This window comes from Caloenas nicobarica, chromosome 1 (genome assembly GCF_036013445.1).
Source record: "Caloenas nicobarica isolate bCalNic1 chromosome 1, bCalNic1.hap1, whole genome shotgun sequence".
Classification (NCBI taxonomy): Eukaryota; Metazoa; Chordata; class Aves; order Columbiformes; family Columbidae; genus Caloenas; species Caloenas nicobarica.
The window spans coordinates 66545689-66563793 of record NC_088245.1 but is presented as its reverse complement, the minus strand read 5'-3'; the positions used below and the strand labels follow the sequence as shown (position 1 = coordinate 66563793).

Below are 18105 nucleotides of genomic sequence, written 5' to 3'. Positions count from 1 at the left end.
CTATTAACCTTTATTCTGTAGCCATTAGCTTAGCCATTTGTGTTAACAGTCTGTTGAGTAACATTCAAGTTGGAATTTATATTCAACCCATTATTTACTCTGAAACCCAAAAAGAATAACTTCTTATGCCTGTTTTGTTTATCCATATTACAACTTGTTAAGTGCTGTATCCTACTGATGATAACTCTTATACGAAGTGCATTTTTCTTACTGTGAATGATTTTCTGGCATATAAATAAAACTGTAGTTAACCTAGTAATATTTTGAAAACAAAGCTTGAAATTCCTAGCTGAAAAACATATTTCTCACAACATGTATGAAGTTCACAGTAACTACATTTCAGAAGTTTATCCTTTTTTATGGATCAGTTCCTGTGTCACACCTTTACGTGAACTCCATTGTGCTGAAATAAGCCATGATACTTTCTAGCTCTCCATCAGGGGTTGAGGGTTTAGGTCATAAGGTCTGACATCCCTCCATCCTTTCTTCCTCTTTTACTGGAGGGGGAAAAAAAAAGACGGAGAGAGAGAGAGAAATAATTATTTGATTATTTAACAATAATCAAAATGCTTGATTTTCTTTGAGGCATTTTCTTGCTAGCTTTCAGCCATTTCTGGCTCTCCACTTGAAACTGCTACTTCTATGTGTAAGTGGCTTTTAGAGCCATGCTTTCAAAGCACATCTTTTAAATGAACTCACCAGCCTCAGCAAGTGGAAAGCAACACGATTCCTGCCCATTAGCTGAACATAGGAGGAATCATGGGTTTCTTATTAGGCTGTAGTATCTCAACCTCACGGAACCCTATTTTTCTGTTTCCAGACAAAAGCATTAGTCTTCTGGCTGGAGAGTGACATTCGGTAAAAGCCTTTCAAGGTCTTCCCATAAACTCTTGCAATGAAGAGGTGGTAGTAGCAGTATTTTTAATGATGGGGAAGGTCAGCTTACCAAGTGTATGCTCTGCTGCCATACATGTACTTGAGGCTGCTTTGGTCTTTTTGGTCCTGACCAGCTAGCAGTAAATTTTAAGAAATTAGTTTGATGGCTGGAATTTGTTTTTTCTCCTTTCTGCTCAATAGGAACTGGAGGCTGCTCTTCACAGGGATGATGTGGAGTTTATCAGTGACCTGATCGCCTGCCTTCTTCAAGGTTGCTATCAGCGCAGAGACATCACGTAAGTTACCTCTCTCTATGGCTTAAGTGCTTTGCAAGGGGAGCTAATTAACACGGTTGTTGGGATGTTTCACAGCTTTAGAGTGATGACATGGCAGTGATCGGCAGCCACCAGCAATCAGGCCAGATGCTTTATCGAGTGGAACGCAATTCCAGCTCTTCTTGGGTTGAGTTGCAGGTTTTTAATATTACAGACCAATTGTTAAGCAAACTTCTTTGTTGAGACCCTGTGAATTCTGTTTTATGCCCTGCTCTAGCACTAGAGCGTACAGTGAACATCTGCATCGGCTGTTACACTCTGCACTCTGTTTGGTCAAATCAGTGATATCACAGTAAGTCTTTAAATCATCACGTATGATTTTAACATTTTATATGTACTGCATAGAATAAAACTTGCTGTTCTGCAGCCACCTCACTTGCATGGAAGATCCCATGGCAGTTCAAAGGGACAATTGTAATGATTTGCTTAGAAATAAGAGGAGCATTGGAATCATTCAGTTGCAGCATGCTGGGAAGTGATTTGACGTGTTCTCCTGATGTTTCAACATCCAGAGATACTTTTTTAGTGTCCACCAAGGTAGCCTGCCAAACTGAGACATCTGTAGAATGTCATTCTTCGGAGGATCACCACTCACACAGTGAAATGTGCTCCCAGTCATAACAAAGGCTTGTTGCAGTATGTTTTATTTGTTCTTCTGTGAATCATGTTAATAGCAAAGCATAACTGTGGAGACAAAGACTGCTTGGCAGCATTTGCAGTTGCTTAGAAGAGGTGTTTAGCAGTCCTGCGCCCTAAGATTCCCCTCTTGTACAGAGGCTTAGATTGGTAGGTCCTTGCCTTGAAAGCTCTATTTGTAATTAACTGATTATGTTCAATGAAATTTACGTAGTTTATTTTTATATATGTATCTGCCACTTAAACAGGTTCTCTTGCACTGCTGGGTTGACATTCAACGTAAGTATCAGGACATGAAGGAGGCAGCTGCACTGCATTTACTGTTGCTGATTGAAACTGACTTGATGAGAAGCTTGATTGTTAAAGGACTGCAACTGTGTATACCTCCTTCATCAAAATAGCCATAGAGCAATATAGTCTTGCTTATAAACATGCAGCAAGTTTGTTTCTTCATACCATAAACACCATAAAGTACTCACTTAAGTGTTTTGCCGACCTTAACCAGCTCACCCTTGTAGAAGCAGTGGAAGATTTGTCTTTGATAAATTTTATAAATTCAACATTGTGAGGTTCTCCTAAACTCTCCAGATCTAAGAGTGTCCACTTAGCAATAGCTCTGTTCAGCTCTTTTAACTAACAAAATTCAGGAATGAATCACGAGTGAGTCATTGGGCATTGGCAAGTTGTCTGGGGAAGGTTACATGTGGACACGTGTATACACTCACGCACAGTTACGTGATGCACCTGGCAGCTCAACAATGTGTAGTTATTCAGCATTGCATGTAGGTCCCACTTTGTGCCTTTGTAAATACAGCTTTGGTTAACTCCAAGGTGCAAAAGCTGTGAGGAGGCGACATCATTGCAGAAGGAAGAGCTGGTAACCCAACCGTGGTTTTGTGCAACCCAGTCAGATTGCGTTGGTACCTACATAGCTGTTGCTGTGTGTCTGTCCATGTATGAGCGGTGCCGTAGGAAACGGAGGAGTGCAAAGTCACGTAGTGAAATTGTGAGAACTTAACACCTCACCTGAACAGGTGCCTGAAGGAGAAACAAGTTGTACCCTTTCTACAGCACCTCCCATAGAATGGGGCTACCTTGTGGGCAGGGGAATACCAAAAAAAGTCTTTTCTGCTGAGGAGATGAGGGAAAAGAGCACAATGGGAGCAGCTCGGTGGACATGGCTGAAGGAATATATCAGGAAAATGGCCTGGAGCCACTGGCATGTTATGGAGGTGGGCCCTGAAGCACTGCAGAAGAAGCAAGGGGGAAGGCTACTTGGAAATAGAGGGAAAGGTGCTGTATGCAGAAGGATGTCGCAAAGGAAGAAGCATCAAGAGGTAGTCTAAATATGGAAATCTGTAGATAAATGAGAATAAAACTGATAGCTTGGGTACATTTCTCAAACAAGTTTGCCCCAGTGTTTGTTTCACACTTCCAAACCAGATGTGGAATATTTATTCAAAACGAATGTATGTTTTTTGAAGTCTAAAATTCTCCTTGTTCCTTACACATTTATTTCCAACACCTTTGTTCTCTCTAACCTGAGTTGAGCAGGCACAGGCCTTGGCTAAGGCACAGCTTCTCTACTGTACCTAGTTTGTTCCAAGTTAATGGTAAGGATTTGAGCCTCTAATTCGTTTTTTTTTTTGAGTGCGTGGTGGACATAGACATACAAATGTAAGAGGCAGAATTTGTGTAGAGTTTAGATTTGGCTTTTCATGATGGGCCAGGACTTCATATTTTTCTGTTGCAGACAGAAAGTAGGTATCTGTCTCACATGGGAAAAATGACCGGTTTCACAGACCATAACAGTGGCGTTACAGCAGCGATTTCTTCAGCCGTTTGAGCTCCGTGTCCCCATGCCAAGGCTGTGAGCTGTTAATCTTTAGGCTGCAGACTTTGCTCCCTGTTGTGCCTCGGAGAGGAAGGTGGGAGCTTGTTTTCATCCTTGTTCTTGGGCTGGAGCGCTGCGGCTCAAGCACAAGATGCTTCGTATAACTTCATATAAAACATAGTTCGCCTACCTCTCTGAGGGGCTTTCAGGTTTAATTAGTTTTGTATTGCGTATTATCTCTTTGATGGCCAAAATGTTATCTGTCTATGCTTCCTCACAGTCTGAGAGTAGCTTGTACTTCTTGCCACATCTGTTTTGATGGCGTGCAGAACTTGCGGCAGAGCTGGGCTGCCTGGCTTTAATCATGCATCATAGAGGGGTATAAAACTGTCACATACCTTTGCTAATTATAATGTGCTCTCAAGTAATTTTGGAAATGGAACCTAGCTGAGAGCCCTTTTAATGCACAATTTTACATACTCTAGTTTGATTTGCTTGTTATTCTTTGGGGGAAAAAAAAAAAGAGATTAATACTTTTGTAGGGTTCTGTGATCCTTGGTTTTGAAGTAGAGCAACTTTACCTTGGCTTTGATATTATTTATGACAGACTTTTTTTTAAAAAAATAATTATATACAAAAGAGAGCCTGTTTTTTTACACTGCTAGATGACTAAAGTGTGTTGAATGTCTGGTAACTTGAGACTTTCTTTGAGTTATTGATATCTGTATTTAACTACAGAGACTGCTTAAAGGGATACCACATGATCTTCTCCAAACTCTTATTTATCATAACATATCATAGCTGTTAGGAACGCTCCTCATTGATCTGGTTCTTGCCGTGTTAAGCACTGTAGAAGTACAGAACAAAAAAAATGGGAGTCTGCATGTCTGGCTTCCAGCATCTTTAGCAATGACCCCGTAGCTGTCCTTGCCTAGCACCAGATAGTTTGAGCACTTGGCCAGGACACTTTCCCCATTCCTCCCTTCTTTTTGCTCAAAATACTTTTGTGACATGATCTCCAGCTTTTGTTGTTTTATAAATACCCTTCATAGTGTTCATATACTATCCATACCACCTAACTATTAACAAGACAATAACTAAATCTGTGAAGCTTTTGTTTGATTTCTCTGCTCAGTTTTATACTATAGGCACCATTTGGTTTAAAGCCGTTGAGTTTACCCATAGGTTTTCCCTGCCTCTAGCTTTTGTGCTGAGGCCTTGAAATGTCTGTTTTCTTTTAATTGTTTCAAAATACGACTGCCTCGAAAGTGGGGAGTGATGAGGGACAAAACCCTTCACAGAATTTTGGGTTTATAAAAAAAAAAAATAAAAATTAAGCAGTTTGAAAAAATACTGGTGCTTGCTTCAGGTTCTTTCTGATATAAATTGGGCAGCTGCATAGTCCCTAGGGGCTGCGACTTTAATTCCAGCAGGAAATGTCACTTGATGACTTGTATCAAGACAGGAAGATCAGAGCTTCAGCTAACGGCAAAAGCCGCAGCAGGAGACTTCTGCAGCTGTTTTTAAGTAAGAAGTGATGGTGTGACATGGATGTGTACACTCAAGTAAAATAATGCCGAAGAGCTCCTGCTGTTCAGCATTTCTCTGGGTGAAACTCATTCTTCACTGCTCTGTTATTGCGTTTTTGCTATTTTTCTAATATGATGGCATAGGAAGTTTCAACGACTTTATCATATTTCTCATTGGGAGATGTTTTGTGTGCTTCCATTGTCTCTTGAAAAACATTTTAATGGCTTTTTCTTATAACATTTTTATTTTTATTTTTTCAACATGGATAAGTGAGGAGGAACAAAACCAATATCTCTGCTATTGCCTATGCCCCATGAGATTTTTTTTTTTCTTATACCTCAGGAGACTGGTCCATCACTGTAGCTGAAAACTAACTATCTAATTAAACTCTGTGGCACCACAGACAGCATTGGCTTCCTTAGGTACCTCAATTATTTTTTTCTTGTTATTTCTTTCCTTAATGCATTGGAATTTTTTTCCCCGAGTGGATAATCTGTTTTGTGCCCACCTTAAGTTCTTTCTGGATCTGTAAACTAACCCTGGAGTCTTTGGTTTATAGTTTGCAACTGTTTTTTTCAAACTGCTTAATTATTTGTTGTTTATTTGTCTCATACCCTTACTGGTGGCATTGAGAAATACTCCTGTTATGGCACCTGAAGAGCTGTGTTCCCTACTTGTTGCAATGCTAATCGAGAATACTGCTTCTGTTCTTATTTTCTGATGCTTGGTCTGTAATCACTTATTTGAGCTTTCATCAGAAAGAGATAAATCTGAAATCTTCTAACCCATAGGGGCAGAACGCCCATTTCTGAGGACAGTGTTTAACAGCTCTGAGTATTTAACTTCTTGCTTCTGCTATGTCATTTTTGTCCATCCTTGTCCTTTACTCTGTGTGGACTGTGTCTTTACAGGCTACTTGGGGTTTACTCATGTTTTGGTAAAAGTGCCCTCAGTAAAGCGCTTAACATATTGAAATTGCCCTTCTGCACATGACTGTGTGAGCTGTGTCCTTTTAGGACTGCTGTATGTTGGTCTGGTCCAGGGGATAAAGTTGCAGGTCGACTGGGATAGCTGGCAAACCAGTGCCAAATTTTTGGTCTTGTGGATACTATGGTGAATGGGGCTGCAGGAATAGCTAAGCCAAGGGAGCAAGACCACCTGAATGAATTCAGTGCTTCAGTCCATGCCATAACATCTGGGATAGCCAGCCTAAGCTCAGTCTCAGCAGACCTGGGGACCACCACCTTTCGGAAAGAGATTTAACAGCCGCTGCTTGCATTTGTGCGGGTGACCTTGATTATAACACCTGTTTCAATGGCCCAGCCACAAAGCACCTCACTAACTCGGAATCATATTCATGAATGCCAAGTGAATATTAACAAGATCAGCATTATTTACTGTCTGACTTCTAAGAAGCGCTGCTGTGCATACATCATGGAGATAGGTGGATGGCCTCTGGAATCAACCCAGTATCATCGATGCAGGAGATACCGTGAGGGGGCAAGGGAGATGAAGTGGCTACATTGCTCGTCTTGAATCTAATATTAATATTTATTATAATAATAGCCAAACCATACAAGGTGAGCCTTTTAAAGGGTAAAAAGTGAAAATGAGGCAGCTGGCAGGTGTTGGGAAAGGAAGGATGAGATTACAGCAGTAAAATAACACGGTCATTTAGAGATTAATGAGAAGCACAGTGGAATAAAATTATAGAGTTCAAGTATAAATAAAGCTAAGTAAATGTCTTTGATTCTCAGATGGATAAAATGAATCTTTAAAGAAGAATTTGGAGAAAAGTTGGTAGCAGGTTGTGGAATTACTATTCCATAGGTGTGGTAGAGCATAAGGAATGAAAATGGTAGAAGAAAAAGACAGTGTGAAAGCTGTGCTGTTATTGTCAGGGCAGATGGATGAGAGACAAATAGATTGCATAGCTGGGGAGAGGGAGTCATGCAAATCATTGACAGGGAGGAATAGGTGGCTAAACTTAAAAGGATGAATAAAGAACAGTCAGTGAAAGGTCTTGTAGACTGCAGTGATGTCATCTTGCCTATGTCAGAGTTCAAAATACAAAATGGACAGCTGTATTTTTAAGTTATTGATGTTGCAAACCAAGTACTCCAGAGAAGAGGAAGAAAGCAATGATGAAGAAAGAAATTGAGAAGGCAAGTGAAAACATTGTCTCCTTTGAAGGAAGAAGACAGAGTGATGGAGAGAGAGGGACAGGATGTGGAAGTTCTCTCCATGTGGAACTTTTGCCCTCACTTTTAAGACTTGTGTCCCAAGACAGTCATGCTCCAAACCACATGTGCAGGATTTTTGCTCCAGCACAGTTGCAGGCCACCTCCCAGCACCTCAGCCAAGTTCAGAAACCAATCTTTGGTGCAAGAGTGAATATTGGAGAAGTTCTGAAATTATTTTTTTGGAGGCTTTTAGCCCCAGTGAGCTTGATGAACAGCTGGGATGGCTGCTGGCCAGCTGCTAAGCCACTACAATGATTTGGTGTTGTCATGTCAGTCTCTGTTCTAAGTCACCTATACCTTTAGTTTTTATCTCATCTTACCTTTCATCCTTCCTCAGTTCCCTTCTGGCTCAACTGGTGTAATAGCTTGAACTTTGGGGAAGAGAAAAAACCTGTTCTGAAATAAATCGCAAAAGGAACTTCTTTAGGACCCATTTATTTATGTTTAAAAACTTGGTTTTATCCATTGCCTCCAGAAACTTGTGATCTGTAGGGCTGGTTCTAAGCAATGTGACAAGCTTGCTTGCTTCAAGGCAACCCCACACTAGGTACTTTTTGCCTCAGAAGATTCTCTCTTCTCCCACATGAATCATATCTTTCTATGAGCAGCAAGGCGCTTAAGGACTTGTTTCATATGGATTTGTGCCATAATACACGCATGTGTCTTATTTCCCCATCATCATCAAGACAATAACTCTAGCTTCTTCCCCACAGTGCTCATCATCACTGTAATACCCTCAGGTCCTCTCTACAGCCCCTAAACAATCGGAAAAGCTTATGGCACAGCAATGCTGTTGTGTTTCCTTATGGCTATGAATTGGGAGCATGCTTTCTGTTGATGGGCACTAAGAATGAACAATGCAGCATTAAGCTGGCTTCACTTTTCTTCAAGGATCCAGGAATGAATAGTAAGTAATGATCCTCTTCCAGTCTGAATGTGAAGCATAGTGAGTCTCATTCCTATTTGCTCTTTTAGAATATAGGAGATGTATTTGGGTCTTTTGTAAGTTAATCAGCTCCAGCTTCCAAGGGCTGATCTGCTTCTCTTCAGAAAGAGTATCACCATCGAATAACAGTAGTAGAAAGAAAGAAGCACGTGGATGAAAATTGGCAAGCACGGATTGAAGCCTGGTTAGATGCAGGTGAAGGTAATTGATGAGGGAAGCAAAATGCCATCACAGACCAACCAGAGCCCTTGCTATCTTACCAGGTCAGCTCACAAGGTGAAAGTTGGGCTATGGGTATGTTCCTTTATTCTGGACCATCCAGAAGATTCTGTTCATTCCTCCTGAGACAGACTACTATGGCTTGATCATCATTTTGTCATGTACGGAGTGGCTTGTTGTTGGGTTGTGTGGCTGGTTGTCAAGGTCACACAGAGTAAGACACAAAATAAGGTGTGTGTGGGGGCAAGCTCCGTGCTTTAAGAGTCGAAGTGTGCACATGGAGGCAGCATGTGGCAAGAGCGGAGCCCACAGCAGTGGTTCTCACACTTCATAAAGGACCAAGTGTCTTTTCCAGGTCAGATCCCTACGTGCTGGTTGTGCACCCAGTGTGCATGAACCAAAGTATTCCTTAGCAAAGCCCCTCAAAGCATCTTACCAGGCCTCTAGCCCACAACAGCATCACCCAAATCCCCCCCCTCCCCACCCCCACTCTGATTGACACAGTTGGCTTCCCCCAAGGTACTTGTTTCCCTCTTGAGCACCCAGATCCTTCTCTCTCCCTTTTTATTTTATCTAACAACCTGTAACTAGTTCTTGGGTTAGTTAATAAATAGTCCTAACACTGGTTCTTGTTGTTTTCCTTTTTGATCCTTCAAGAGATTGCCTTTTGTTATTCAAAGCTGAAGGTACTTGACACAGAAGAAATGCAGAAGCCCTTAGGCTTCAAACACTGTCTGGGTGGTTGTGGGATCGTTATGCCCAGAGGTGATTCCCATTCTCAGTGTCTGATAAGCCTTGGGGAAGAACTGGGCAGAGAAGAATGCAGCTCTCTGAATTCCTGAGTGGTGCTGTGAGGCATCCATCAATGTGGGGACTGGAGGAGTTTCACCTGAATCTGTGGTGGGCGAAAAGGTACCTCTCTTATGCGAAGTTGTGCTCAGAAATGTCCAGGTCAGATGGTTTTGTTTTGAGGCCCAGGAATTGCTCCTTGAGCCCGAGAACTGACCCTGGGAACTGCTGTGTCTCAAATTCATTGCCTCGTGAGCATGTGCTCTGAGGAGAACCTAGGTGCTTTGCTTTTCCATTCAATCTAAAAAGTGACATAATTTAATGAAACTACTCAGACTATCAGTGTCATCAAGCCAAAGTCTGCTGTAAAATCTCCAGTTTGGCATCAGTATTGCTTAATCTTCTCTTGGTGATCTTACACTTCATCAGGGGACCAGCTGTGCCCTGCAGATCAGTGCAATCCTCCTTCAGCTGGCTCTCCTCCTCTGCATCTCTGTCTTGTGCACCAGCACCGCCAGCTTTTGTACTGATCATCATGACATCTCGTCACCATTATTTTCCAGTCCTTCAGTACCAGCATACACTCCAAGGCCTTCAGTATGCACCCTCGTGTTGGCTCTCAAGCTCAGGAGCTCTCTTCTGCCTCCTGCCATTCTGCCGTTGCCAGTGGCATCTTTTAATCATCTTCTGATTTTGAGCCTGGCAGAAAACTCTGCATGTCGAGGTCTCAGGCGATTCTTACCACTTCATCTGAACATACTATCAGGGTAAAAGATGTGACTCGACAACTCCCTAGGCTGGTAAGGTCCTCAGACTATTACTCACTATTGGTTCTTCATGTTGGCAGTGAAGAGGTAGCAAAGGGAAGCTTAAAGGCAATCAAAAGGGATTTCAGAGCCTTGGGGCAGTTGGTTGAAGGATCAGGTGCTCAGGTAGTATTTTCTTCAATCCTTTCAGTAGCAGGCAAGAATATAGAATGGAACAGTCAGACCCAGCTGATCAACATGTGGCTCTGAGGCTGGTGTCATCAGTGGAACTTTGGGTTTCTTGGCCACAGGGTGGTCTATTCTTCACCAGGTCTACTGACATCCAATGTGATGCACCTCTCTCAGAAGGGGAAAAGAGTGTTTGCTCAGGAGCTAGCAGGGCTGATTGATAGAGGTTTAAACTAGATTGGAAGAGGAAAGGGGGCAGTACCAGGCCAGTCAGTAATGAGCAGCAGGATGGCACACCAAAGCTTGAGGAGCTGCGTGACAGTGAGATTCTTCAGACTGCACCACGAGGTAATGAGCACAATCAACCACACTTGAAGTGCTTCTACACTAATGTGTGCAGCACAAGGAAAAAGCAAGATGAGCTAGAAGCCTTGGCCCAGTCCCAGGGATATGATATCATTTGCATGAGTGAAACCTGGTGGGATGAGTCCTGTGACCAGTATGCCATGATGGATGGCTACAGGCTATTCAGAAGGTATAAGCAGGGTAGGAGAGGCGGGGGGGGTGTGACACTGTATGTAGTGAAGGGGCTGGAATGCATGGAGCTGGCAGTTGGCGATGGGAAAGTTGAGAGCCTCTGGGTAAGGATTAAGGGTCAGACAAATAAAGTGGATGTTGTCATGGATGTCTACTACAGGCCACCCAGCCAAGATGATGATACTGATGAGTTATTCTTTAAGGAACTAAGGGAAGCCTTTAAGTCACCTGCCCCTGTCCTTAATGGGGGACTTCAACTTGCCAGATATCAACTGGGAATATCATACAGCTGGTACAAACAGGTACAGAAGATTCCTAGACCATCTGGGTGATAACTTCTTGGTTCGGGTACTAGGGGAACTGACCAGGAAAGGTGCCTTCCTAGATTTGCTACTGCTAACAGAGAGGGTCTCGTGGATGAAGTGGCAATTGGTGGCTGCCTCGGCCTCAGTGACCACAGAGCAGTCATGTTTAAAATCTATACTAACAGGAGGAAAACTGCCAGCAAAACCTCAACTCTAGATATGAGGAGAGCAAACTTCAGGTTGCTCAGAGAACTACTCAGTAAGGTCCCCAGGGAAAAAGCTTTTGAAGGTGCTGGGGCGCATCAGTGTTGGTCATTTTTTAAGTACCACCTACTAAAAGCACAGGGCCAGGCAATTTCATAATGTCAGAAGTCAAGCAGAAGAGGTAAAAAGCCAGCTTGGCTGAGCAGAAATCTTGTTCTGGAACTACAGTGAAAAAAGAAAGTACGTGGTTAGTGGAAGCAAGGTCAGGCATCATGGGAGGACTACAGAGATGCTGCTCACCGCTGTAGGGAGGAAATTTGCACAGCCAAAGCTCAGTTAGAATTGAAGCTGGCCAGTATTGTGAGGGTCAATAAAAAGCGCCTTTTAAAATACGTTAATGGCAAAAGTCAAACCAGAAATAACATTGGCCCATTACTTGATGGTCACCTCATAAACAGCAACACAGACGAAACCGAGACTTTTAATGCTTTCTTTGCTTCTGTCTTCAACATCTGGAGAGGTCCTGGATGAGTGGAAGCCGGTAAAGGTTGTTCCAATCTACAAGAAGGGCAACAGGGATGACCCTGGTAACTACAGGCCTGTCAGCCTCACTTCTGTGCCTGACAAAATAATGGAAAAGGTTATTCTGGGAGTTATGGAAAATACCTGAATGACAACGCAGTCGTTGGTCCCAGCCAGCATGGGTTCATGAGGGGAAAGTCTTGCTTGACCAACTTAATTTCTTTCTATGAGAAGATTGCCCACGTAGCTGACCAAGGAAAGCCTATCCATGTGAATTTTTTTTTTTTTTAAATTTCACTAAAGCCTTCGATACTGTCTCTCATAGTATCCTCCTGGATAAAATGTCTAGCATATAGCTGGATATATGAGGAACAGTTAAAGTCACTGGGTTTGTTTAGCCTGGAGGAGACTGAGGGGAGACCTCGTGGCGGCTACAGCTTCCTCACAACGGGAAGAGGAGGGGCAGGCACCGAACTCTTCTCTCTGGTGACCAGTGACAGAATCTGAGGGAATGGTGGATAGATGTACCAGAGGAGGTTTAGGTTGGACATTAGGAAAAGGTTCTTCCCCCAGAGGGTGGTGGAGCACTGGAACAGGCTCGCCAGGGAGGTGTCACGGCCCCAAGCCTGACGGTGTTCAAGAAGAGACTGGACAAGCCCTCAGACACATGGTGTGAATTTTGGGATTGTCCTGTGCAGGGATGGGAGTTGGATTCAGTGGTCCTTGTGGGTTCCTTCCAACTGAGGACATTCTATGAGTCTATAAAAAATTCATGTTCCCAGTCTAGCTGCCTTGATAGATCTTATTGGATGAGGAAGCATTGGGCTCTGACTCTCTTCAGCAACCTGACTGTATTCACTAGCATACCAGGGAATTCATTGCTTAATAAAAGCCATTTGCCCTGTCCCTTCCCCAGCCAAAATCATTGTCATCACATGGCAAGAGGTGATATACATTTAGACATCTCCCTTGTATCCTCCCACAGTATCACAGGCTAACTTGACACTAGACTTTCTGCAGGCATGAGACAGAGACATTTTCAGTTCTGTCATTAATTTATCATAGGTGGTTGGGGTGAGATAACTTCTTTTGTTGGTCCTTTCCTCCTTGGACATTATGTGCAATGGCATCAGCACTGGTACCACCCTATTCTAGTAACAGCTCTGCCTCTCTTTCTGGGTAAAGCTTTGGTAACTGATATTGCCTCTTTTTTGGACTTTCTTGGCTCAACAGATTGATTCCTCAAGGCAGGAAAATAGCAGCTGACACTGCTGGAGACATGCATGTTTTCTCCTCTATGACTGATGGACTATCCAGTGCAATCCTTGATAAAGAAGCAGAAACCACTTATTGCTTGATGGACACTTAAGTCTCCTTCCATTCAGACAGCTTGGATATCTGACAGCCTGTCTTACCAAGAGTTTTTTGGAGGTTCTGATATATTTCCAGATGCACAGTATTTTACAATTTCAGCCATATCACAAGGAACTGAGGTCTCTCTTTTTAGAGAAAAAGCAGCTGCAATATCATCTGTTTTCTTCCATGGTGAAGCTCTGGTACATGTTTCAACACAATGGTAGGTAGGAAAGTGCGTGTTAGTGGCTAATACAGAGCTGGTTTCCTTTGGAGTTTAAGTGTCCCTTTGCTGCTCTCATGAGTTGTACATCACACTGAAGGCAACTGATTTGTTACTGAGCCCGTTGACTAATGGCTTCAGGGTAGTATCTTAAACGTAAAATTGGATAAATGGTGAAGTACAGAGTGTCTGTGGGGTTAGTATGTTGGCAAAGCTTGGCAGGTGTATTTAAACACACCTTCAGTGTGAACATGGTCATCCTGAGTCAAACCAAACAATGCCCATGGAAAACAGTATAATCACACTTGTTAGTTGTATTTATGCCATTACAATTAAGGAAAAAGACAATTTTAAACCTGTCTCAAATAATCTCTTTATTTATTCAAGGTAAATAATCCTTTCCGTTCATCTATTGCTACCTTAATTTATGTTTTCACAAATATATATAGCAATACTATTTGCTCACCACAATCATGTTTCAGGATCTTTTAGCAGAATTATTTCCCCTCCTTTTTAATCCAGTTATCCAACCCATTGATTTGTCATTACCAGTTTTCACTCAAATTGCAGCTTAATTAGTGGGGGAGGAGGTTCCTGCTTCTCTGTCCATACCACTACCCTAAAACCCTGCATGCATTGAGAGTACAAATCTTCACTTCATGGAGACTGTGTAGATGCTCACTGAGTTTGAAGGAAGGGTTGAGCTAGCATTGAAAAACAAACAGAGAGTCATCATGGGTTTATATTTATTTTAATCCCATTAAAATTCTCTGAATCTGTCTGGGCAGTGTAAGCATCTTCCTACTCATCCCTTTTGTCCCCAGGACTTTCTTTTCCTTTGGTACCATATTCCTTCAGCTGTTTTTTGGGATGTTTCTGGCTGCTCTGGTTTAATTGCTGCTCATATTCCCATTTCTTCTTTTTCTTAATCAAACAACAGAAACATGCAAGCAGTCTTCGCTCCTACCTAGAAATCAAACGCAGTCCCCCACATTTGGTGTGCATCTAGTTAGCCTTAAGTGTCTTCCTCATCCTCTATGTACTGCATAATCCACCAGGCTTGGCAAATTGAACCCTTCTCTCCTCCAGTGTTTCACATCTTCACACCACTTGCTTTCTTTCTCTGGCTTACTTGGCCAAATAGGCTGCTAGTCTCTTGAAATGGGGAGCTGGATGCTGGGCATCTGCTGGCTTCTTCCTGGCGCTGTGATGGGGAGAGAGAAGAGGGGGCAACAGGGAGGCAGATAAGGGCAGTGAGGAGCAGCTTGGTGTGGGTGGAAGAAGGGTCATCAGTGCCTTCAGATTGTGTTTCCTTCACCAAAAATCACTTGCACCTTCTCACACAGGAGGAGAAGCAACAACATGCCTCTTTGTTGCCTCCCTGTACCTTGAGCTGTTAAGAGGTAGGACAACCACACAAAACACTTGTGGCCCTTCCTGCTGATCTGGGCATGGCAATGAAAATAGAGCAGCCCTGGCTCACAGAAGGGTGCTTGGAGCTCCTGCAAGCAGGGAGACAGAAAATGACAGGACAATTCAAAGTAGCAGGTATGTGTGATTTCTCCTGCCGGTGCTGCCTTTCTCTCACACAGCCCAATTAACAGGGGTCACAGAGCACTGATTAGCTGCCTTGGCGTTTTGTGAACATAAAGCAGTGAAAAATCCAGGGTGAATGGGAGAGAGAAGATCAAATAGACACTTATCTCAGCACTCCTGCCTGTCCTCGGCATTTGCCAGCCTAAGGGAAGAGCCTTTTCAGAACAGGCCAATGCGAGACTGTGCTGTATCTGTGCTGATATCTCTGCTGCTTTTCTGCCTTCTCTCAGCAAAATAACAAACAAGTCACCCCCAGCAGCTGTGTCATGCATAGGGTGGTTGCTAGATAAAAGCCAAATCACAGGAGAAGCACAGACCATAGGCAGCTGGGGAAGATCAGAGCATGCCCTTTTGCCACACCGGCGTGTGAGATGAGTCAGCTTACAACATGTAAAAGGGCATCTCCGTCTAATGCAAGAGTTGGTGAGTGTGGTCTAGTAGTACTAAAGAGCCCAAGCTGGAAACTTCCTTGGTTGCTCAGTTTGTCTGCCATGGCTGAGGGAAGATGTCTGCATGAGCAGACCTGGAACCTCCCTGAAGGGTGGACAGCTGTGGTGACCTTGTGGCTTCCTCTTCTTGCTTTGTGCTCCCCTTTTTTGGGGGTAGCAAAGCAACGCTCTCACTTCAGCTGTCATACCCAGGTTAAGTGGCTGCACTTGCTTCTGTCAAGCCAGCACATTCTCCTGTGGTGTGATCCCTTATTAGACTAGACAGCCCACATCAGCTCTCCGTTCTCTCTGCTTCCCTGGAGACACTGCCTCGCTCCATAGCTGTTCCTATTCTGCTTCTCTGTGGGATACAACATATCTGCCAGCTCCACTTCCAACTTCCCCAGTTTGTATTGTATAGAAGATTGCTTGAGGTAAGATGGAGGAAGACAAGGAGCAGGAGTGCAGTATTTATAGCTGCTGATAGCTTTGGGTTTTTTTAGCTAATTTTCTTCCTCTCCTAATCATGAACACATTAGGAGTTCAGCTGGGAAAGCAGTGGATTCACTGGCATCCAACCATGTAAATTAGATTTCCTTAGCAAGATCACGCAGCCCTTCTGCTGGGGAACCTCCTGTCCTAACTTTGTATTATCATGTTGGAGGAAAGGTCAAGTAAACACCTCTTCAGCACATTCTTGGGGATGGTCTTAGTGCTACATTTGAGCTCTGGAAGCGAGTTATGGGGTGGACAAGTGAGAGACAGGGAACAGAAATTGCTAGGGTGCTGAATTTATTCTGCTGTTGTCTACTTGTGTGGAAAACTTGTATGTATCTTTCGTGGACATGGAAACCTCTGATAACTCATGTTTCAGACTGCCAAATCCAAGAGTTAGACCAGACTACTTTAGGGAGAGCTGCTGCTACTAAACACTTGCTAAACAGTTGGGGTTTTTTTTGTTGTGGTTGGTTGGGGTTTTATTTGCTTGTTTGGTGGGTTTTTTGTCCTCATGGTTTGAAACAAAACCATGGTTGTAATGTAGAAAGTTCAACAAGGGTGAAGACAAAGATCATTGTGTGAAGAGTTCAGTGCAGTCCACACCGATTCTTCAAGCGTCTGTCTCCTCTCCTTCACTGCCAATGCTCCTGAATGGCCACACAGGCAAGCCACAGAACTACTTGAAGTTTGGGCAGCGTCTAGCTAGAACTAGTTTTCTGAATGCAGAGGTGGAGGACAAAGAGGAAGGTCTGTACATGCCTTGTGATGGTCTTGTAGTCGAGCAATCTGCTGTCTTTCTGACTCTCAGAGGAGAAACTTCACTTTGGAACCTTGACAAGCCCAGTTTAATTGTTTTTCCCAATTTTATGGTCTCATTCAGTGTCTATTAGTGAAAGCTCTCCTCCTTTGGTTTACAGACCCTTGTAGGTCACCTGGTCTTCTCCAGGCATGAACCAAAGAAGGGCACTGAAAATTAGGATGAGCCTGGGTGTTTGTTTCCTCCCTCACAAGGCCTCTGCCAGGGTTGGACGTTGCTGATATCTGTCACCAGCTTGGTGTGGCCAGGAGTTATTGCCTCCTTCAAGACTGTCCCTGGCTGGAATTCACGAAGTCTGTCCCCACCAGTGGTGCAGGACAGTGCTGCAGCTAGTGGCACTGACAGTTGAATCAGAAATGAAACATGGATGTTAAAGCTTCGGGTCGTGATTCCTGAATCTCCAGCTCCTTGGTCATTTTGCTCTGCTACAGTGAAATGTTTTGAGGAGGGGCCCCTCAAGGTGCTTGTTGCCCTTGAGCCTCTGCCAATTTGATTGCCCTGATGACAAGTTGGCCTATGGTCTGAGGAATATGTGCTCTCTCTTGGCTTGCACACCTTCTGAGTGAGCCACACACAGAGGGCTTGGAAGGAAATGGGTAATATACCTATTCAACCATTTTCTCCCTCAGAAGGATGGGGTTGTATCTTTTTTTTCCCCTGCATCATGCCTGACTTAGTTTCTCAGTAGGGTAAATTTTTTGAAGGTAAAGTACAAGCTGGTCCATAAGAGTTCCTCCCCCACCTCAAATAAGAAAGCTCATTAATACAGTAAAAAAAAAAACGTCCCCATTGTTGCATGAGAGCTCAAGGTCAGGCTGGTGGTAGTAACTCATATTGCTTCTAAGGTCAGCCTAAGCTTTCTCTTTCTGACAAGCCACGATAGATTGATCATGGGGGCCCTTACATTATTTTTTTCTTCTGAAATAGGCTTTGCTTCTCCTGACCCTGTTAATGATGTTTGACTGAGGTCATCCCAGCAAACCTTGAATCCTTCCCATTACCTTCTAGAGGGCTTGCCTTTGTGCCAAAGCATTGTACGCTTGTTAAGAATTAAGCTTTCCAGATCTCTGCTGTAGCAAAGAAGCTGTCTTCATTGGAGACGGAAGAAATATCTTGAATGCCATCTGTCAGTTAATGCTCTCATTAACACCTGAGTGACTCCCAACACCAATCTGGTGCCTTTTTGCCAATTCAGAACTTAAAAGCTGCCAGCCCATAAGGTGAAATATCTTCAGTCCATAAAATTAATTCCATGGTAAGATGTCTCTTCTGATAAGAC

The 18105-nt window shown here is 43.4% G+C and overlaps 1 protein-coding gene across 3 annotated transcripts in view; it reads left to right on the top strand.

Annotated features, from left to right (window-relative positions):
* LOC135987872 (chromatin remodeling regulator CECR2) overlaps positions 1-18105 on the top strand; it is a 99989-nt gene that overhangs the window by 50975 nt on the left and 30909 nt on the right. For all 3 annotated transcript variants that reach the window (XM_065633136.1, XM_065633127.1, XM_065633118.1), the window contains exon 2: positions 1078-1172. In XM_065633136.1, coding sequence (XP_065489208.1) covers positions 1078-1172 — 95 coding nt within the window. The remainder of the gene's footprint in view (positions 1-1077; positions 1173-18105) is intronic.